This window comes from Heptranchias perlo, chromosome 2, assembly GCF_035084215.1.
Source record: "Heptranchias perlo isolate sHepPer1 chromosome 2, sHepPer1.hap1, whole genome shotgun sequence".
In the NCBI taxonomy this organism is placed as follows: domain Eukaryota; kingdom Metazoa; phylum Chordata; class Chondrichthyes; order Hexanchiformes; family Hexanchidae; genus Heptranchias; species Heptranchias perlo.
In genome coordinates this window covers 104,735,377-104,758,818 of record NC_090326.1, presented here as the reverse complement: position 1 = coordinate 104,758,818, position 23,442 = coordinate 104,735,377, and the positions used below count along the sequence as shown (strand labels likewise).

The 23,442-nt window shown below is 41.2% G+C and overlaps 1 protein-coding gene across 5 annotated transcripts in view; it reads right to left on the bottom strand.

Annotated features, from left to right (window-relative positions):
- The window catches only part of LOC137341938 (polycystin-1-like protein 1), a 288,830-nt gene that overhangs the window by 180,825 nt on the left and 84,563 nt on the right, over window positions 1–23,442 (bottom strand). For all 5 annotated transcript variants that reach the window (XR_010967170.1, XM_068005486.1, XM_068005476.1 and 2 more), the window contains exons 8-14: window positions 22,037–23,273; window positions 21,042–21,295; window positions 17,011–17,093; window positions 12,870–13,025; window positions 8,518–8,635; window positions 4,032–4,588; window positions 171–535 (exon numbers count right to left, since the gene is read on the bottom strand). Coding sequence is in view for 4 of the 5 variants with exons in the window: in XM_068005486.1 (XP_067861587.1) it covers window positions 171–535; window positions 4,032–4,588; window positions 8,518–8,635; window positions 12,870–13,025; window positions 17,011–17,093; window positions 21,042–21,295; window positions 22,037–23,273 (2,770 nt within the window). In the remaining variant the exon portion in view is untranslated. The remainder of the gene's footprint in view (window positions 1–170; window positions 536–4,031; window positions 4,589–8,517; window positions 8,636–12,869; window positions 13,026–17,010; window positions 17,094–21,041; window positions 21,296–22,036; window positions 23,274–23,442) is intronic.

Here is a 23,442-nt window from a genome sequence, read left to right as displayed (position 1 = left end):
TATCCATGCATGACAAACTGTGCCATCGAATGCGATTTGACAGTGAACCGATTGACCCTGTAAAATCACTCGGAATAGCCTATTGGGGATTGTGGGGGCTAATCACCAGGGCAGGAACAACAAATAATGACGGTGTCTAGTAGGGGTAAAAAAAAAATCTGCACACCAACCTTTGATAAACTTGTGTCGTCCAGTCGCAAATGTACCATCAAAGCTACTCTGTATTCGACTGACAATCAGTAGCGGTGAACCATCTCCAAAGTCAAACAAAAACTTCACTTCTTCAGCAAACGCATGAACACTAAAGCCCAAGATTTGAGTGGCATAGCTGCCATCGGGCTGTAGCAAAAGCTTAGCACTATTGATATTAAAGGGGAATAATGCCTGTAAACCCATGATTGGAGTTCTTACTTTTACAAGGTACGGAAGCAATCGATTGAAAGGGCTGCTGTATAGTGGGCTGGAGACTATTACTTTTACATAGTAGTTGCCTCCTGCATGTGCTTGGTAGTTAATTGTGCTAATAAGATTGTTCCTGAAAGAAAGAAAACATTGGTTAGTACAAGTACCAGCATTACTAATTTGTTGTGCAACAAGTATCCATTAACTGAATGTTACAAAACATACTTGATTTTTCATTGAATACCTGATGCTTGCCTTTTATATATAATGCAATTTCTGAATATACATGTTTGACTTTAACAATTGAATATTTAATTCCCACGTCAGAGGGTTATTTGTGACACAAACTGTGTTAGGTTGCACCTCTTTTCAGTTGGACGAGGAAAGAGGAGGGAGAAAGAGAAAGTCCAATTTGGGTTCTTTGAACTCAACCTTCATCGACTGATAATACAGCATTATTAATGGAAGCTACTGACAACTCTCATACGCAGACCATTCTTCCCTCCTGGGACATGGGTGTTTTCAAGAACATAATGCAGCTCACCTGTGCCACTCTTGCATTTTGGTTCATATGTGAAATGAAGGAACTCAAGCAAATTGATTGGACAGGTTGTTCAACAGCGCTTCAGTGAAGACAAACTGAGCACCTTTCCAATGCTGAGTATGCAGAATAAATACATACCTCGAACCAGCAAGCTCAGACTAAATAGACATGACCATAAACTGATTAATAAACAAATCAAAAGTGAAATGGTGAGGGAAAATGACCGTTTCAACTCTGGCAGGAATAAAAAGGGGGTGGGGTTCACTAGGATGATACAAGAACATGGAAAAATGTTGAAAGGGTGATCAGAGAGGCAAAGATTGACCGAATAAAAAACATAACAAAAGGTAAAACCTAACAACAAGATTTTCTTTCAGTACTTTAACAGTAATACGGCAGCCAGAGAAGAGGCAAGAACCATACAAGATGCAAACAGAGTCAAAACAGAGAAATAGCATAAATAGTAAACATTCTGAATGATTACTTCCTTCAAGTATTCACAAGGGAAGATGTGAACAACATGCCCTCTCCAAACATGGTTAACCCAGGCAAAAGTAATGACTGCAATATAAACGAGATGGAAGTCCAAGATAGGCGAAAAGGCAAAAGCAATAAATCTTCAGGATCACATGACATTTATCCCAGAATGCTTAAGGAGACTGGGGAGAAGATTTGTGAGATATTGACAATCATCTGGACATTGGGGAGCTACCAGTAATTAGAAACAGTAAAACATGGTGCCCATATTCAAAAAGGCTGACAAATCAGACACAACAATCTTAATTGAATCCTGTGTAAAATAATGGAATTGATTAACAGGTATAAACTTGAAGATTACCTGTACAACAATAGCTTAGTTAAGAACAATCAACATAAGATCCTGCCTGATCAACCTCCTTGAGTTCCCTGAGGAGGTGACATCCCAAGTGGACTGTGTAACCACAATAACATATTGTACCTTGACTTCGAGAAGGCAATTGACAAAAGTTCCACATAAAAGTCTCTTAGTAAAGTTAAAAGCTGTGGGGATTCAGGGAAAATCTTGGGTATGGATAAGTTGACTGAAAGGTAGAAAACAATGGGTGTTTATTGGAGGAGATGCATCTGGGTGGGGGGAGTACTGAGTGGGGTGCCCCAGGGATCAGCATTGGGATAACTACTGTTTCTAATTTACATTGAAGACTTGGACTCAGAAACCCAATGTGATTTTGATCAAATTTGCAGGTGACACCAAACTAGGAGAAGTGGTGGAATGGGAGGAGGGAGCTAAGAAATTATAAAATGAGTTGTACAAAATATGTAAGTGAGCACAACAATGGTAAATTTAATACAGAAAAGTGTGATGTATTGCATATAGGAAGGAGAAATGGGCACCACATATACTGCATAAATGGTGCTGTAATAGCTAAGGATGAAGTTGAAAAAAATCTGGAAGATTTAGTAGATTTGACAATCAACATGTCCAAATAATGCACAACTGCAATCATTAAAGCCAACAGAATGTCAAAATACACAGCCAGAACAGTAGAAGAAGCAACAATCAAGCCATATAGTGTTCTGGTCAGACCATACTTTGAATGCTGTGTCCAGTTCTGGTCACAGAGAAACAAGGCAAGCATTCAAGGGTTGGAGGCAATGCAGAGGAGAACTGCGAGGCTGATTGTTGGTGTGAGGTCCAAGTTATGAGGAATGTTTGGAGAAAGTTGGATATTTCAGCCTAAAAAGACTCCTAAGGGCTGATCTTATAGAAGAATCTAAGATTGTAAACAGTATGGAAAAGGTAAATCCAGAAAATTACTTTAAATTAAATTGCGAGAGTCGGACAAGTGATATGGGTTCAAACTAGTAAAGGGCAAATTTACTTCTGATAGCAAATAACTTTTCTTCACACAAAGAGAGATTAATACATGGTTTAGACTTCCAGATAGAGTAGTGGAGGCAAGAACCCAGGAATCATTTAAGACGCAATTGGGTGCTGCAATGGGGAGACTTTAGGATCATTCAGGATGGATGAATGAAGATAGACCAAATTGCCTTCCTCATCTGTAATTATCTTGTGATCTTGTGATGTACAGGTCACCTAAGACCGTTTTCACTGCTCTCCTTCCTCACCACCAACCACACATTATTATAGTTCCTGATGAATTGGGAATACGTCCAATTATTTTTAAGAAGGAATTAACGAATCTGCACTCATGGCATTCGGGTGCAGTTAACAGCTCTATTTGTAAGGCAATTACATGGACCAAGTGATTTCCTAATTTTATATCCCTATCCCTAAAGTTGAATTGGAGGAATATGATCTAGAAAGAACAAAAAGGATACATTTTATTTTTATGACTTGTTTTTTGAAAACTGACAGGTTATAACGAATATGTATCAACTCAAGCTAAAATTACACAAGCTTCTTGATGGTAATTTAACTGATTTTCTTCCTTTTTCCCTTTATTGGGTCTCCCTACACCATACAGTTTCCCTGGCAAGACGTGGGGATAGAGATCTGACCCCAGGTATTTGCAAATACTGCTCTTTATTTGGCTGCTTACAGCTGCTGAAGAGCAGTCTGGCATAACCAACCTCTGATTTTCAATGTCTTCTTGTGTGGCAATGTCTGGTCTTAGCTTGGCACCTCCCTACAGTAATATATCTGAGACTGGCAACTCTCTGTATAGGAAATCATTGGCATAAACCACACACTACCATTTTGTGCAGCTCTTAACATAAACATGTTTGATACGTCAGCTGGGGTACTTGTTTTGTAAATTTGAAATCAGGATAACTTTCCATAAAAGAGCACAACAGACACAAACGTATGGGTATAGACAGCAGACCAAAGTTTTCCTCAAACTATATTGTGGAATAGCGGAACAACATCGCAATTTAAGAAATTTACAAATTTAAAGTTTCGTTATTCCAGCATTAAAGAGCACTCTGGAGCAGAATACTGGATTGGAAGCCCAATTGCAAATGTCAGACTACAGTTGTCTTGATACAGATTATACTCATCCCAAATAATTAAGCATACTTACACACAGATACAAACACAAATGCATGTACTTCACGATATATAACAGTGTATACTTACTCTTGAGTAAGAGTAAAAGCATTGGAGTGAGGTATTGAAATGATCCACTGAAAGGTAACCTCTGTGCCAGTTTGTACCGATGCTGTTGCATTAATGTAGTCTTTAAACTTGATCACTCTTGGTGAATTCAGAATCAATTGAAGACCAGTGATGGGCTCCTCAACAACAGCAATAGCTGCTGATGCAACAGTACTGACATTATTGGAAATTGTGGCATTCAAGTGGTATTGACCAACAGCAGCATATGTATGAAGAAAAACAAAATTCGAGCAATGAAATGGAGCATCCAAGCAGCCGGTTTGGGAATGAAGATCTTGTGATTTGAAAAGGTCATTTGTTCCATCCCCGTAATCAATTGCAATGATATAGTCTTGTTTGGGCTTTATTTTAAGCATGATGTTACTAGCCTTGTTCAGAGCGACTCGAGCCACAGTAAGAGTAACGCTCATGACAGGATACTGAGCAACTGTGATTATGCTGGCTCTGGCATGGCTCACTTCATTCTCTGCCACAACCTCAACACTTATTAAACCAGTTGAGTTTATCGCCATAATCAACTGAAAAAAAAAATTTAGATGCTGGTTAAAGTTTTAAATGGTACTTTGTAATTGTGGATGTTGGGTTCAAAAGGTTCAATAAAGACATACAGGAAAAAAATAAAACACATTTCTTGTTTATCGTATGATATATTTCCAACAAGAAGTGCAATTCAAAATAATGAGCTGTCTAGTGGAGTGATGTGAAAGTTAAAGGAGAAATAGTGCTGTCGGGGGATCACTTTCAATTAGAGCATTTGCCTGTTAGCTATTCCACCAAAATCATTTTTAAATTTCCTGGCTGATAGAAGAAATCTGGTATTTGATCACCTCCCAACAATCTTATGGAAACCTGATATTTTCACTTTGAAAGTCACTGAAGAGCTGATCAAGTGATTTACTGAACAAGTAGTTACACTGATTAAAAGGGATCAAACTCTTTGATTCCTGAATAGTGATCAAGAGCCATCAGTACTTTTTAAACTTGTTATACTGCCAAAATAACCACTGAGTATTTATTCAATATTGAATATTATGGGTAGTTAATCAAAAAAAGATGTCTTCTACCAGTTAGGAAAGATAATTTGAACAGTTTGAGTCAATTAACAAAAGGGGAATCCTTACATTGAAAGTGATCCTCCTTCATCTCTCCTTGATGAACTAGTGATGGACTTAACTAATTCCACCATGAAATTTCAATATCTAACATTTTGAGTGTTTGTGATCCAACATTTAATACACATGCTTTAAAAATACACCTTTTGCAATGTTTTGACCTATTTGTAAAGAGATGTTGAGTTCCAAAGAAAAGTTAAACAAATTAAAATGGCAATTAATACAATTTGTTGAAAATCAAATCTTCATTTTCCAACAAATCTATATAATTAACAGTCTTGCATCTAACCTGTTCTACTCAAAGTGTCGCTCTGCATCAACCTTACAAAATGTCTGTCGCATGTGCAAAATGTCACCAGTGTTCATGATCAAAAAATGCTTTTTGTGTAAAATAAAACAACAAATCACAACAAACCTCTGTGGGTTGCCTGCAATATAACTAAGTGAACTGATGAAGAGAACTCAGACTTACTGCTGATGGACCCTTCTTCCATTCTTAATGTCTAATATTTTCTTCCCAAGCTTAAAACAGTTAAAGGAAATGGGACTAAAAAATAAAAATCACACCTTGTTAAGGGCTGATTTGCACAGAAAAATAGAGAATTCCTTAGTTTAGCTACTTACTCTCAGCAAATAATGCTGAGGACAGGCAAGATGTTAAATTTGAACACTGCTCTAACAGATTTAGGTTGACGTTTGGGACGCAGTCCTAATCTCTGTTAGTTGCAACTATCATCATTGACCAAACCTGACCTAACACCTCACTCGGATTCAACAACCATGACCCAATTCCTACTGTTAACCCAACCCTGACCCAAGTCCTGTCATCATCCCAACCCTATTCAAATTCCAATGGCACGCTTCATCCCGAATCGACTGCTGGTGTCAGTCCAGTCGAACACCTTGTGGCATCCCTAATCCTGACCCAAGTCTTAGTGGCAGGTAACATGTTGAAATGAACTAAGTTACAGCTAAAAAGTCAACCACTGTTAGTGGGTGGCTAAAACAGGAAATGAAGGCCTGGATTTTGACTTGCAGATGGGAAGAGAGCGGAGTGGGGGGGAGCGGGGAGAAGATTATCGGACACAAAACCCGGAAGTCAAGTTGGCAGGTCGGAATCTGCGATGGCAAATCAATGGAAGGATAAAAATGTTACTTCCGGGTTTCATTCGCAGCAGCCAGTCAGATCAACAGGCTGGCTGTGAGTCGGGTGGGAAAGCAGCCAGGGAGAGATCAGAGTCCTCGGGTTTGTATGAGGGAAGTCGGGGAGAGATCGGGATCTTTGGGAGTTGGATGGGGGAGGTCAGGGAGAGATTGGGATCTTTGGGAGTTGGGGGGGGGGGTGGGGTGGAAAGGCGAGAACTTTGCCATTGGGGGTGGTGGGAAGTCGGACATCGGGGGACGTGGGAAGTCAGACATCAAGGGTGGCTGGGGGAGGTGCGGGGGGGGGGGGGGTGGTTTCAGACATCAGAGGGGTCCGATTGCAGCAGGTATGCTTGTTCAGCCTGGAGGAAACAAACCTGCTGCTCCTCTTGGCCCACAAGCAGTGCAATAAAGATACTTAACTCAAGGATCTGGCCCTTCTCGCTTCCTTTTCACTGGTGAGATTCATGAGCCGCAGCAAACTCACGCTAGAGGCGTTAAATTTAAAGGTAAGTCAAATTAAATTTTAAAAGACCGACTTAACATCTCACAAGGACGTCAATTGTTGCTATAAATACCTGCCCGCCTGAACTAATTAAGGTCCCGACTGCGGCAAGCAGGTTGCTCGCACGAATCCAAACGTGCCTGGGTTAAACCCAGAAGTAGGCACGTTGGAGCCGGGTTGCAGTCGCGCTCCAAAAATCAAATATTTTAACTACCCACCCGCCCCCAACCCACCTGTTCTTGGGGGTTAACATTCCCTCCAGAGTTGCCTTTTTTAAAAAAAATGTATGAATGAAAAAATGCATTAATTTTAGCAACGGATTTTTTTCCTCCACTCATATCTTGGAAAAGGAACTTTACCCTTTTCAAATGAGCAGTAGCTGACTTGTTCACCACTATAACTTACTCTCAGCTGACCTAAACAAGGAGCGCTGAGGGCAGGCAAGATGTCAAAATATGAACATAGCACGAGCAGATTTAGGTCGACACATTAGTCAAAGAGAATAGTCCGTTAGATGTCTTTGGAGTTGGGTCAGAGGTGCCCCCAAAGTTGGATTGAGGTCAGGGCATACTCTGCGAGTTGAATTGAGGTATGCCACTGGAAGTTAGGAGTTACCAGAATCTTATTTGCGATTTCAATATTAGGCTTTCCTGGAATGCATACCTGGAATTGATGAATATTCCCCAGCTTTAAAAAAATTAAAAAAACTCTTCATCAGTGTAAAAAGATTGTTGGAGGTGGTCACTGATTGGCCAGATTACTTATGCTAAAGCCAGCAGATTCAAAAAACAAATGTTATATGTGAGCAAAATAGTGTATTTGCACCATTTTAAAATTCCCCTGTTATAACTCAGGGTTGAGTTATTAAACCATTCTATGCAAAAAAAGGGAAATATGGCCCACTGATTTGGTCCGAATACAATTTCGCAATAGAATAAATTTGGGAGGTTTGTTTTCTTTTTCGAAAGAGGCCGTAATTTTAGTGGTAATTTTGTTAAATAACAAATCGAAGGGACAAATCCAGCTTATAAGTTTGTATAGTTTTGTATGTTTCTCTAATTCTACATAGTGGTACATAACATTAGAATGCAGAGAACTTTTGCAGCATTTATTATTATGCAATTAAAATTCCACACACATATCTTGATAGTTTTAAAGACTTCAATATTGAGAAAATCTTTAAAAGATAATCATGAGAATTCTTCTTTGGTTAACACTACTGCGCAAGTTCAATCATCAATGAATGTTCACTTATGATTGCTGAATTCCCATTCTTGGAGCTTTATTGCCCAGATACAGGGGTTTATATTTGTTAAGAGAATGCAATTTTTGCCTTGGTTTTTACCACCTCATTTTCCACCCCTCATGTTTTTCCCGTTTGCTCTATTTGAGCCCTTCAGCAATTGAAGCTGAGCAGTAGAATGGTTGGACAAACTGCACCCACATCTGAATTGATTGCCAGGAGGTGCATGAGAGGGACAGGGTGGGGGGGGGGGGGGGGTAAGGGGGGAGTCACCTTCCAATTTCCTGTACCTCATTGTGAAGGGTAGCCTTGTCCACTTGATATCTGCCTACATGGTTAGGTCATGAACTCAGTGAACTGAGGACCAATCTTACCTCACATTGGTCCTTCAAAACATCGTTCCAGCACACCATCAGTACAGTTTGCACCTGACTTATATCATACCTGGTTTGGACCTACGATAGTATGATTCACTGTGCCATCCGAGTACAGCCACAGAAAGATATAGTTTGAACCACTCGCAAGCTTAGCACTCCATTTTGCAACAGAAGGTTGAAGTGGACTATAGAAGAAAAAACAGAAATATATTGAAACCAAATAAATCAAAACTACAAGCAGAAACTGTGTAGTAAAGCAATATTAGCATAGAGACTGGGATCTCTCTGCTCTAATTCGAATAGTGCTACAGGATCTTTTATGACCACTTCAAGAAGCAGACAGCACATCACACTCGCTGAGTACAAAATGTCAGCCTAGATTATATGCTCATGTCTTAGGGTGGGAGAGTGCTAACAAGCTAACAACAAGTACTGATGTAAAAAATGTAAAATCTTCCCACCATTATGGAACAGGCCTACAACTGGCAAACATGTACAGTTTTTTCAAGTTGACTGGATCTGTTTTTTTACTTCTTACTTTATGTCCACAATCTATATTCCAGTTTCTAAATCCTCAAAGTTAATTTTTGAATCACATTTCTTAAGGGGTGGAACGTGGGCTCTGGGGTCTTCTGCAGAAATACTTATTTGTTTTATTTACTTGGAATATTCTAAATTGGGGAAAGGCCAATTTTGATGGTATTAGACAGGAACTTTCAGAAGTTGATTGGGAGAGTCTGTTGGCAGGCAAAGGGACGTCTGGTAAGTGGGAGGCTTTCAAAAGTGTGTTAACCAGGGTTCAGGGTAAGCACATTCCTTATAAAGTGAAGGGCAAGGCTGGTAGAAGTAGAGAACCTTGGATGACTCGGGAGATTGAGGCCCTAGTCAAAAAGAAGAAGGAGGCATATGACATGCATAGACAGCTGGGATCAAATGGATCCCTTGAAGAGTATAGAGATTGCCGGAGTAGAGTTAAGAGAGAAATCAGGAGGGCAAAAAGGGGACATGAGATTGCTTTGGCAGATAAGGCAAAGGAGAATCCAAAGAGCTTCTACAAATACATAAAGGGCAAAAGAGTAACTAGGGAGAGAGTAGGGCCTCTTAAGGATCAACAAGGTCATCTATGTGCGGAACCACAAGAGATGGGTGTGATCCTAAATGAATATTTCACATCGGTATTTACGGTTGAGAAAGGCATGGATGTTAGGGAACTTGGGGAAATAAATAGTGATGTCTTGAGGAGTGTACATATTACAGAGGGAGGTGCTGGAAGTCTTAACGCGCATCAAGGTAGATAAATCTCCGAGACCTGATGAAATGTATCCCAGGACGTTCTGGGAGGTTAGGGAGGAAATTGCGGGTCCCCCTAGCAGAGATATTTGAATCATCGACAGCGACAGGTGAGGTGCCTGAAGATTGGAGGGTAGCAAACGTTGTGCCTTTGTTTAAGGGCGGCAGGGAAAAGCCTGGGAACTACAGACCGGTGAGCCTGACATCTGTAGTGGGTAAGTTGTTCGAGGGTATTCTGAGAGACAGGATCTACAGGCATTTGGAGAGGCAGGGACTGATTAGGAACAGTCAGCATGGTTTTGTGAGTGGAAAATCATGTCTCACGAATTTGATTGAGTTTTTTGAAGGGGTAACCAAGAAGATAGAGGAGGGCTGTGCAGTAGACGTGGTCTACATGGACTTTAGCAAAGCCTTTGACAAGGTACCGCATGGTAGGTTGTTACATAAGGTTAAATCTCACGGGATCCAAGGTGAGGTAGCCAATTGGATACAAAATTGGATTGACGACAGAAGACAGAGGGTGGTTGTGGAGGGTTGTTTTTCAAACTGGAGGCCTGTGACCGCGGTGTGCCTCAGGGATCGGTGCTGGGTCCGCTGTTATTTGTTATTTATATTAATGATTTGGATGAGAATTTAGGAGGCATGGTTAGTAAGTTTGCAGATGACACCAAGATTGGTGGCATTGTGGACAGTGAAGAAGGTTATCTAGGATTGCAACGGAATCTTGATAAATTGGGCCAGTGGGCCGATGGAGTTTAATTTAGATAAATGTGAGGTGATGCATTTTGGGAGATCGAATCGGGCCAGGACCTACTCCGTTAATGGTAGGGCGTTGGGGAGAGTTATAGAACAAAGAGATCTAGGAGTACAGGTTCATAGCTCCTTGAAAGTGGAGTCACAGGTGGATAGGGTGGTGAAGAAGGCATTCAGCATGCTTGGTTTCATTGGTCAGAACATTGAATACAGGAGTTGGGATGTCTTGTTGAAGTTGTACAAGACATTAGTAAGGCCACACTTGGAATACTGTGTACAGTTCTGGTCACCCTATTATAGAAAGGATATTATTAAACTAGAAAGAGTGCAGAAAAGATTTACTAGGATGCTACCGGGACTTGATGGTTTGACTTATACGGAGAGGTTGGATAGACTGAGACTTTTTTCCCTGGAGAGTAGGAGGTTTAGGGGTGATCTTATAGAAGTCTATAAAATAATGAGGGGCATAGATAAGGTAGATAGTCAAAATCTTTTCCCAAAGGTAGGGGAGTCTATAACGAGGGGACATAGATTTAAGGTGAGAGGGGAGAGATACAAAAGGGTCCAGAGGGGCAATTTTTTCACTCAAAAGGGTGGTGAGTGTCTGGAACGAGCTGCCAGAGGCAGTAGTGGAGGCGGATACAATTTTGTCTTTTAAAAAGCATTTGGACAGTTACATGGGTAAGATGGGTATAGAGGGATATGGGCCAAGTGCAGGCAATTGGGACTAGCTTAGTGGTATAAACTGGGCGACATGGACATGTTGGGCCGAAGGGCCTGTTTCCATGTTGTAAACTTCTATGATTCTATGATTCTAATATGCGAAGGCATAATAACATGAACTCAGTTAACCATGCAGATTTAAAAAGCAAACTCCAATAGATCTACATCACACCAGCTGGATTTGTCAATGACTTTTTATTATGTATCAACACTTCATAGAAAATGCTCATATATAACCTATAAGATTTCAGGGGTGAGCACTGATACTAATGCTGGAGTAAAGTAACTTTTCTTTCGTTGTTTAACCTGCCTTCCTGTTGGCTCACGTATGTTCCATATTGACCTTGAAAACAAATGGGACTAAACTGTATAATTGACTGTTTCTACAAAATTTGAGAGTTAATGATGACAGTGTGACAGTCTTTGAGCACAACCTAATTTTCACAGAGTAGACTCAAGTACCGATGTAGCTACTCGCAGATAACAGATCTCATTTTAAAGGAATCAAATTTCATGAATTGTCAAAACAAAACTTTTTTTTTTGGTCAGAACATTGAATGCAGGAGTTGGGATGTCTTGTTGAAGTTGTACAGGGCATTGGTGAGGCCACACTTGGAGTACTGTGTACAGTTCTGGTCACCCTATTATAGAAAGGATATTATTAAACTAGAAAAAGTGCAGAAAAGATTTACTAGGATGCTACCGGGACTTGATGGTTTGACTTACAGGGAGAGGTTAGACAGACTGGGACTTTTTTCCCTGGAGAGTAGGAGGTTAAGGGGTGATCTTATAGAAGTCTATAAAATAATGAGGGGCATAGATAAGGTCGATAGTCAAAATCTTTTCCCAAAGGTAGGGGAGTCTATAACGAGGGGGCATAGATTTAAGGTGAGAGGGGAGAGATACAAAAGGGTCCAGAGGGGCAATTTTTTCACTCAAAGGGTGGTGAGTGTCTGGAACGAGCTGCCAGAGGCAGTAGTAGAGGCGGGTACAATTTTGTCTTTTAAAAAGCATTTGGACAGTTACATGGGTAAGATGGGTATAGAGGGATATGGGCCAAGTGCAGGCAATTGGGACTAGCTTAGTGGTATAAACTGGGCGACATGGACATGTTGGGCCGAAGGGCCTGTTTCCATGTTGTAACTTCTATGATTCTATGATTCTCATCAGACTCTTGCAAGGAAACAGGTGAAGATACAACTGAATAATTATCATTTTATTGAACTAAATTCAAAAGATGAAGTGCTTTTAAAAACTGATAATAGAGCATGGCTGAGGTACTAAATGAAAACTTCACATCCGTCTTCGCTAGAGAAGAGGATGCTGCCATTGTAGCAATAAAGCAGGAGGTAGTAGTGATATTGGATAGGAGAAAAATAGATAACGAGGAGGTACTTAAAAAATTGGCAGTATTCAAAGTAGAAAAGTCACCCGGTCCAGATGGGATGCATCCTAGGTTACTGAGGGAAGGGTAGAAATTGCAAAGGGATACATGTTTTAAAAGAGCCAACTACAAAGCCCAAAGAAACATACATGGTATATGTGAGTAGCAAGCTGATTGCCATTTCATATTCACTCCAGAAACAATTCAAATCTTTTATTTATTTGCAGAAGAGTAGGATTTTTTTTTACATGCTAATCTCCTGAGTTTACCTTGTAGCAAGGCTCAGGTCGTTTGGACCAGTAAGGCTTAGGTTTCCAATAAAATCCTGAATTACAATGGTTGAGGACAATGTCGCAGCACTCTTACTGAAGAAAGCATCAATGTTGTAGATTCCGGCAAATGAATAAGTGTGGTTGATGCTGAAACTATAGAACGTTCTAGTCAGTGACACGACGTGCTAAATCAGGAAGTAATAATTAGAGAATATCAAGTAACAAGTTATCACTAACTTTACATTCAGGTTAATTACTTCACATTACTGTACAAAATCCTTTTAACAACCACATATCCCCAAGCAGCACATCAGATATCAAATCCTATGCAGAGAACTAGTAAGAAGAAACAGAAAAGACATTCTAGTTTAGAATTTGCATTTATAAAACTGTTGACTTTACAATAAATCAGCATATCTAATGCTGACCACGTTTTAAAAAATTCATCTAAGGGATATATAATTTTTTAGCTCTTCACATAGCTTACCTTTCAGTGTCCAAAGTTCTGTGGGTGCTGACCAAAGTAGTCTTTTTTCACATGTGCACCTATTGAGTAGTGGCAGGCTTGACAGCCATGCCTGATCCTGTGCTCACCTGATGTCCACAAGTGCACCTTTCAGCTGTGACTAATGACTAGCAATCAGGGAACATGACCTGATTTTTCCCTCGTTATTTATATAGCCACCTTTAATGCAGAAAAATGTCCCAAAGTGCTTCACAGAGGGTTGAGAAATACAGATGCCAGGCCAAAGAAAGAGATTAAGGGGAATGAATAAAAGCTTGGTCAAAGAGTTGGCTGTTAAGGAGAGTCTTACAGGAAGAGAAAGTGGTTGAGAGGTAGCGAGGTTTCGGGAGGGAATTCCAGAGAGTGGCACCTAAGCTGTTGAAGGCACACTGGCCATTGGGGGAGGAAGGAGGGGTAAGAGATGCACATGAGACCAGAGTCCAAGGAATGGAGAGTTTGGAGGTGGAGTTGTCGGGAGGAAGTTATAGAGATGAGGAGAGTGCCCATGAAGGGATTTAGAGACAAGGGCAAGAATTTTAAATTTGGGGCATTGGGAGACTGAGAGCCAGTGTAAGTCATCAAAAACAATGGTAATGGGTGAGCAGGACTTAGTGTGGCATAGGATATGAGCAGCAAAGTTTTGGACGGGCAGGAGTTTATGGAAGGTGGAGGATGGGAAGCAGGCAAGCAGTGGATTATAGTAATCAAATCTGGAGGTAATGAAGGCATGGATGAGGATTTCAGTCGTAGAATGGGCTGAGGTATGACCAGATGCAAAAAATGTTACGAAGGTGGAAGTAGCCAATAGCAATAATACTTAACATAAGAACAGGAGGAGGCCATTCAGCCCCTTGAGTCTGTCCCACCATTCAATGAGATCATGGCTAATCTGTATCCGAACTCCATTTACCCGCCTTGGCTCGATATCCTTTCATACCCTTGGCTAGCAAAAATCTATTGATGTGATCCTCCTGCTGATCATTGGCCACTCAGATCCAGGACATAGTTCGTGATCACTCACCCTGTCTGGGAGTTGGCCAGAAGTTATAAATCAAATCTGCTACTGCACCCACTCCATTTGAGACTCAACAGGAAGGGACATTCCATCTTCTTACAGCATGAATGTTTGTTGGGAGCTCCGGAATGAGGTAACGACTACCCTATTGCTCCCAACTGTCCTGCATAACTGTAGCTCCTGGAACTCGTTTTTGACTACCTTCGAGGGCCAGAGAGGAATTTTCCAGAATTCTTCTTTTCCCTGAATTGGTGTAGGGTTTTTTAAATCTGTTTTTTGCCTCTCCCAGGATAGCTGGTGATAGGTGGGAAGTATTGAGAGTTGCATTGCTCAGTTGCAACATGACTAAATGGGACAGACTCAAAGTTTGTATCAATGTCTGGCTTTAATGCACACTCCCCAAATGCCTGCAGCATTCCTTTTTAAACCTGTGCAAATTCACTTTGCTTTAAAACCCAACACATAAAAGTAACTCTTATTTTCATATCCTTTTTGTGGGAAAATGTTTTAAAAATCCTGAAACATGTCAAGAGTGAAGGTGAATTTGATGAGGAAGGTACTAGAGGTCATAGGAGCATGGGTCTTGAAGCAGAAACATAAAATGTGGTAGAGGGTGAAACATAGAAACATAGAAAGTAGGAGCAGGAGTAGGTCATTCGACCCTTCGAGCCTGCTCCGCCATTCAATATGATCATGGCTGATCCTCTATCTCAATACCACAGTCCCGCTCTCTCCCCATACCCCTTGATGCCTTTTGTGTCTAGAAATCTATCCGGCTCCTTCTTAAATATATTCAGTGACTTGGCCTCCACAGCCTTTTGTGGTAGAAAATTCCACAGGTTCACCACCCTCTGAGTGAAGAAATTTCTCCTCATCTCTGTCCTAAACCAGTTATCCTGAGACTGTGACCCCTCGTTCTAGACCCCCCCAGCCAGGGGAAACATCCTCCCTGCATCCAGTCTATCTAGCCCTGTGAGTTTTGCTGATGTGGGCAATGTACTGGATCACTAAGGGGATTGGCTTTAGTGTACCAGCATCTTCTCCACTGATGGCAGCTCCTTTCATCCCACTAAGGTTGCCATGTCCAGATCCATGTTCCATCACATCCCTTCTCCAAATCACTGCAGCACTGGTCTGGCACTTATGATTTGGACATGGGATGCAGTGCACACCCTTGGTGAAAAGGAAAGAGTTGCCATCAGTGAACTAGATTTCAGTTAGTCCTTAGATGTAGATGTCCTCTCCCAGGATGAGTTCACAATGGGAACACCACTGTTTGTGAAAGAGCAGGTGTTATACTGTGTGATGGAAAGTGGGTGGGTAGCCAGAGATTCTTGGGGTTAGGGAAGTGGGGGAGCGCAGAGAATAGTCACACCAAGCCCAATTAGAAGAGTTTGGGAGATGAGGAGAAGGGGATGCGGAGGAGCCAGGACAAGGGACTAATACATTACAGGTGATTACCAGGGTACAACCACCAATGTGCCAATGAAGGATGCCAAGGTCGGGCCAGAGGGAGGTTGTAGGAGGAAAAGTAAATAGTAGTGATGGACAGAGTTAGGGAACGACGTGGTGCAGTTTGCTAGAAAGAGGTGCAGATTATTCGGGCTGGAGATGGCTGGAGAGAGGCAGGAGATGACGAAGGAACGAACAGCAGGGTCAGGAGAGAGGCAGATAAGCTCGGGGTCTGTCACAACAGCTTATTTGTGTGCAACAGTAATTACAACATCAACAACAAGAGTTCAGGCGCAAGAGTTCTGCTATTGCAGATTTCAATTTTGAGCCAGTCAGGAATCATGGTCTAACCCTGCCTGGAGATCTGGGATAAGTGACTGGAAGGTCAGAGTTCAGGGCCCACAGGTGGATGGATGCAAAACTCATCCAGGACCTGTGAGGGGGTCATCATATGAAGTCAACCTGGCAATGAGATTTGAAGGCAGTTGACAAGCTGAGAGTTTCTGGCTTCCTGAAACTTGAAAAGTCCAGGAGGTGCCTGGGAGGGGAAAGAATCCAGAAGGAGCTTGATCAATACTAGGAGAATGATAAAGACAGCAGATAAATTTAATGATGTGAAGGATAGTTTACATGATAGCAAATCAAAGACAATTGATTCAGAGTTACGGTAAGCAGCAAGAATGTCAGAATGAATAGAAGCAGTGACATCTCCTTTGGCCTGGAATTTGAAGTCTCAGAGGCCATGATTGTTAATCGTTAGTTTGCATTTGGAGGCATAGGTGAGAACACGTTAGGAGCATTATCACTGTAAATGAGAATCTGAGAACTATAATTGGCCTGAAGTAATCATCTTAAGTTCAGTTTTATCAAATTAAACATATTTTATAATATCCTCGGGTGAAACACAAGTGTGGTTGAAGAAGAATCACATGTAAAAATGCAGTTTTCATTACTTATCTGCTAATTGATACCAATTCAGTGATATTCAGTGAATGACATCCATGATAGAACAGAAACTATTATATTGCACAATTACACCTACAACACATATTTACAGTCATTCTTAGGTTATTCTATACATATTGCTTTCTTGTCAGCAGTCTTCCTATTGCTAAAACAAGTTTTTCTTCAATTTCTTATCAAATGTGAAAAAGTTACTTTTGTACCTATTGTAACTGAAAGTAGAAATGTTTGTCATATTTCCATCACCAAAGTGGATTACTACTTCACCCATGTCTGACGAAATATTCTGTAAACAGAGAGCCTAATATGATTAACATAGAAACATAGAAAATAGGAGCAGGAGTAGGCCATTCGAACCTTCGAGCCTGCTCCACCATTCAATATGATCATGGCTGATCCTCTATCTCAATACCATATTCCTGCTCTCTCCCCATACCCCTTGATGCCTTTTGTGTCTAGAAATCAATCTAGCTCCTTCTTAAGTATATTCAGTGACTTGACCTCCACAACCTTCTGTGGTAGAGAATTCCACAGGTTCATCACCCTCTGAGTGAAGAAATTTCTCCTCATCGCAGTCCTAAATATCCTACCCCTCGTTCTTGACCCCCCCAGCCAGGAGAAACATCCTCCCTGCCCTCTGCCCTTCCTCCTCCTCGCCCTCTGCCCTTCCTCTAGCCCTGTCAGAATTTTATACTTTTCAATGAGATGAAGAAAATTAAAGAAAACTGACAGCAACATAATGAAACACGAAGCAAAATTGTTAGATCAGAGGTTGGAAATCGCTGAGAGTGAAAAGGAAAATATGGAATTATAAAACAAAGGCATCAGAAAATTAATGAACTTGAACACAACAAAAATATCTATCAACATATCTATTATTAGGGGGAAGGAGGAGAAAAGGAGAGGAAAAAAAAGAGAGACTGTTCAATAACTGAAATTATAGCTTACCACAGCTTATGGATAAATGCAGCAGTTTGTTCCATGCTATTGGCTGACAGGCATGAAGGGCTAATAACTTAGTTTGCAGCCTGCATAATTAATTTGTGTTAGAACTTGTGGGGGGAGGAGGGGAAGGAGAGTGGAGGAGAGGCAAAGAAGGGCTAGAGGAGAAGAGGGGAGGAGAAGAGAAAAAAGGGAGGGGAGGAGAGGAGAGGATACAGGGGTTGAACAGTTGGTTCAGAGGGGAAGCAGTAGGGGTAAGGAGACAGTCATTTTAATGTTGCCCTTTCCTCTCCTCTCCTCCCATCCCCCTGCTGTCACCCTCCCCCTCCTCTCCCATACCTCATAACACCCTTCCTCTCAACGTTGAAATGCTGCTTTTTTTGTTGAGGGGCAGTGTTGAATTCGTCCTCAGTATAGGGAGTCCTGATGTTACATAATTGCTTTGTAGGGGATCCCGATGTTGATGATCAGTAGTGTTGGGGTGGTCCGACTAGCGGGAGAAGGCGGGGCGAAGATGCTCTGGAAGAGAGATGTTGCTCAGTTGGGTGGGTTGAGGGGCAGGCTTCACTGAGTCATGGTCTTCACAGGGGTGAGGGCTTAGACTGACAGATGTTGTTTATGGGGTTGGAGGGATGTTTATTGTGCATCGGTGCTCACTTAAGTACAGTTCAAATTGAGAGGCACTGCCCAACTGAGAAATACTGCTCAGTGGTGGGGGGGAAAAGAGTGAATTCCCCGTGATTAATGGGGTAGTCTTTCATGGCATGGCATTCACAACGCTATCCACAGATGTAATACCATTCAATGTTATGTTAATTCACCATTTTTAATACTTTGTGGGGAGTCAAAGCCAATGGGACTTTTCAGATCAGGCAGGGCTACAAGGCAAGGGGAATAACACCAAGCAATGTGAGGAGGAAGGAAGGGCAGAGGGCGAGGAGGAAGGAAGGGCAGAGGGCGAGGAGGAAGGAAGGGCAGAGGGCGAGGAGGAAGGAAGGGCAGAGGGCGAGGAGGAAGGAAGGGCAGAGGGCGAGGAGGAAGGAAGGGCAGAGGGCGAGGAGGAAGGAAGGGCAGAGGGCGAGGAGGAAGGAGGAATGGGGATGTGGAGAGGGGAGGAGAGGAGCGGGAGAAGAGGGAGGGGCAGGAGAGGGTTCTGATCAAACACCTGTTGCAGCTTTTGTTTTGTGTTCCATGTATGAGAGAGAAAAAGCCAGAGACACTTTCTTTGTGCTAATCGTTCAATTTTTTTTTAAAAAGCAGTTGATTTTCGAAACCAACCAATTATTCACCTGCTAACATTTATGAGAGACAAAGAGAGAGAAAAATACTGACAGAGGCAGGTAAACAGTTTTGTTCCTCACTTTTATTTGATTTCTTGTTTTGAAAACAAATAAAGCCTTTTTGAGAAAAACGAAGAATATAGCGGAGGAGAAGAAGAGAGAAACAGGTTGCGAGTAAGGGGCCCTCTCATCTCTCACCGCCCACTCTTGTGGGGAGCAACTATAATTGGTGAGACAGCGAAGCAAGGAGGTAGGGAAGGTATAGGGGTTGAGCAAGTAGTTCAAAGAAGAAAAGACATGGGTGTAATGGGTTAGTAAGAAGGGGAGGTGTAGTGGGAACTTGAAGAAGCAGGAAATGCGATGGTAGCAAGGTTGGGGGTGGGAAACATGGTTGATTGGGAAAGAGATGGGATGGGAGCCACTGAGGGCCATATTTTCCCTGCAACTCCACCCCAAATACAGGCTACAGCCTGTAATGCCACTCACCAGCTCCCACCTGAAAGGAAAAAAGAAAAAAAAGAGAAAGGGAGAAACAGAAATAGGAACGACAGGGTGATGGAAAATTTTGAAGCATAGTCACTGTTTTAATGTTGGGAAATGTGGTGGCAAATTGCGCACAGCCAGTTCCCACAAACAGTAATGAGATAAATGATCAGATCATTTGTACTGGTGATATTGGTTGAGGGATAAACGTTGGCCAGGATACCAGGGGAACTGCCCTGCTCCAATGCAAATAGTGCCATAGAATTTTTAGGTCCACCCAAGGGGGCAGACAGGATCTCAGTTTAACACCTCATCCAAAAGACGGCACCTCCCTTAGAACTGCACTGAACTGTCAGCCGAGATTATGTGCTCAAATCTCAGGAAGGGTGCTTGAACCCACAATCTTCTGATTCAGAGAGCGCTACCACTGAGCCAAGCTGACAGCCAAAAATGGAAAATGCCCATGTAAATTTTTGAGTTGCAATTACACTCACCTGCCAGTGGAATTGTTGCAGCATATCAAGTTTACATAGGCAATTTCCACGATAAATGTGGGCGTAGGAATTTATAATGGAAATATTTACTAATAAGGACTGAATATATGACTTTAAAATGGGGATTGAATTATGCATGCATGCCCTGGTCCAATTATTCCCTCACCCTCCAACCTTGCTTCACCTGAAGATTACACATGGTCTTCACTCCCTGCGCACAACTCCACAGGAGATTAACTCGTTTATTAAAATATTACACTTTTAAATGAAGGGAAACAGAGAAGATATCCTGCACATAATCATACACTTACAGCAGCACATTAAGAACAGAAAAAATCAGAGTGAGAATCGGCTGTTTGACCCATCAAGTCTATTCCTCCCACACATCGGGTTGCCAACCCTCTTGGATTGTTCTGGAGTCTCAAGTAATTGATGATTAATCTCCCAGACACTGCTGCAAACAACCCAGGAGAAACATCATTGGAGCATTAAAAATGTGTTTTTTTCATTTTCTTTGAACACTTTTGTACATTAGTTATAAAAATATCGGAGATAGAGTTCTACAGCACGGATAGAGGCCCTTCGGCCCATTGTGTCCAGATGGGAAAGAAAAAGGCTAAAGGCTATTTTTGCTGACAGTCAAGAACCATTCAATCGGATAACAAAGAGTCTGTTCTTTTTCCAATTGATGAGGGAAGGTGGTGCAGTATGAGGATGTACATGTTGGGCGACCAATCACGAGAACATGGGGACAGAGCGGGTGGAAGCAGGAGGTCATGTGATGAAACCTCCTGGAATACATCCAACCAGAGTTGGCAACCCCATCCACAGACCATGTAAAATTGATCACATTGTAGATTCTAAGAAAACTTCAGGAGATTCACTACCCTCATTATTCAGCTTTGCAGGTTTGCTCTCTGCAGAAGACAACTTCCCATCCCTGCATCCCTTTGAGAACAGGAAAACTAAGGGCCTTGGATTTGAAGAGCCTTTTGATTTAAAACAGAATATTGCTGCAATCATAGAAAATATTACCTTAAATGTAAAGGTTACAGCCTGTTCTGCCGCCTTGTTGGCCAAATGAGTGAGTCTTGGACCACTACCCAATTCGGAAACATTTAGTACAAGCTCACTCGAAGTTTCTGATGCTAGATTGGAAACGGACAAAGAAACCCGCTGAAGCCCAGCTTTTCTACACCTGTATGTTATAACAGGACTACCAGTTTTCACTGTCTGGTTGTCATACAGGGTCCATTTGTAAATGTATGCTCTGTTTTTCCACAGGTATTCTGAAAATGAATGTAGAAAATAAATTGCCACAAGATGTGTTCAAATATAAATTCAAAACCTATTTCACCAACATTTTAGTTCTGGACACAAATTACTTTTATATTTTTTGTTTTGCATTTGTACCAGCAATTTTTACAATAAGGACACTATGAGAAAATGACCTGATATATGCCCAAGCTAAATTTTCAGTAGGACACAGGAGATTAAACCATATTTCATTGAACTCAATCTGGTGTCAATTAGCATATGGAGAAGGCCAATTATAATATGAGCTCCATCTGATGTTTTCAAACCAAATTATATACGTTGCATCTCAAAGTAAAATTTAGTTAACAAAAGTAAATCAAAGATAAAACATAATTAAAATAAGATTTTATTTGCATACTGGTGGCGGATAAAAAAAGAGAGCTATAAACAGTTAGAAACAAACTTAATCTGCATAAAACTGACCAGAACCTATTTTAGGAGCATTTCCATAGCAGAGGCTTTTATATGCAATGGAAAACCTTTCATGATGTTTGTTGATTAAAAAATTACAATTCTCTGGTTCATGTTTTATGGCTCAGTCAAATTTGACATAAAAAATCTTGTATTTCTTGCTTATGCATCACAACACCCCCAGCCAATTTGAATTTTAGGATGAGAAAAATCATAAAGAAAGGCAACAGTTGTAAAAAAAAATAATTTTCTCTTGGTTCAGTATTGCCTAACTGTCATTTTTAATGTTTTATGAAACTTACCATTAACTTTTGCAATAAGAATGACATCTTCTCCAACAATGGGTTGATGTTGTATTTCTATGGAGACAACATGAATCTCTTTAACCACCAATGCTGTTACTGAAACATTGTGTGAAGAGACCAGATTTGTAACCTGAAGCAACAGCTGTAGTTCCCCTATTTGGTTGAAGGTAAAAGGTAGATCCAGTGAACTGTCTGCCACATAACTACTAGTGTTAAACACAGTGGAATCATTCATTAGTACTTCAACGGTCAAGTCTGTGCCAGAAGTTACACAGGTAGAGATGATTACTGTTTGGTTGACTGTGATTATGTTGGGAATACTTGTTATTATATCTCCCACAAGATCTTGCACTGTAAACTCGATGGCAGTTCCTGTTACTTCACTTAAATTGTTCCTTGCCGTTACACTGACCAAGTAGACTCCTGGCTGTGAATATTTATACATCATTAGAGGTGTATTCGTGTGTACATGTGTAGAATTGGAAGCAAATGTCCACATATATGTGATGTTAGTTCCACTGAGTACATGGGCACGAACAGTGATTGTGGAATCAGTTGGTAGATATCTGGGACTAGAGCTGGACAAAGAGAGGCCTTCAATTGCATCCTGGACTTCAACTCTGGTACTAAATGAGGCATTGCTGATTGGATTAGAAGCGGTCACTTTTAGCACGTAGATTCCTACTGTTTCAAATAAATGCTGGAGATACCAGTCAGCAGTCCTTCTCACACCTAATGTGTTGTTGCCTTTTTGGATAGTCCAAACACATTGTGACCCTTTTTTATTGACTTCACTTGCAACCCTAAAGGTCAGGTTTGTTCTTGAAGGCACTATTTTATCCCATAAAAGTGAATCAATTTTATTTATGGGATCATAAACCTGTATGAGCTCTGCCAGTGTTGCATTGACCACACCCAGTCCATAATACAGGCCAATTGAAATGTTAAAACCACCAACAAGGCTGTATGTATGGAAGATTTGAATGTGCAAAGTACAATTCTGCAGGCCATAATCTTCCATAAGTTGGAGGTGGGAATGGCTTTCAAATGCTGGTGAATGGTCACTCAGCGTGTGACGGTGAGTTGTTCCTGGTTCAAATGTGATGTCAAAGGCTAATAATTGGCGTATTGTGGTGAACAGTTCCATTTCCAATGTCAGGTTCTCACCAACGGCAACATTATGACCACTTTTTGACTGAAAGGTCAGGCTGGAGAGCGTCTCCCTTACAACAGCCTAGAGAAATAAAAATGATAACTGTACATTAGTAGGCCATCCTTTGTCAAGGTAAGACACACAAAATGGTTTATGCTATTAAGTCACCTGAAAATGTATATATAATTTAAAAGCACATTTCATCCAACTGATAATCTAGATGTAGGACATCGCTATATAACGCCTGACT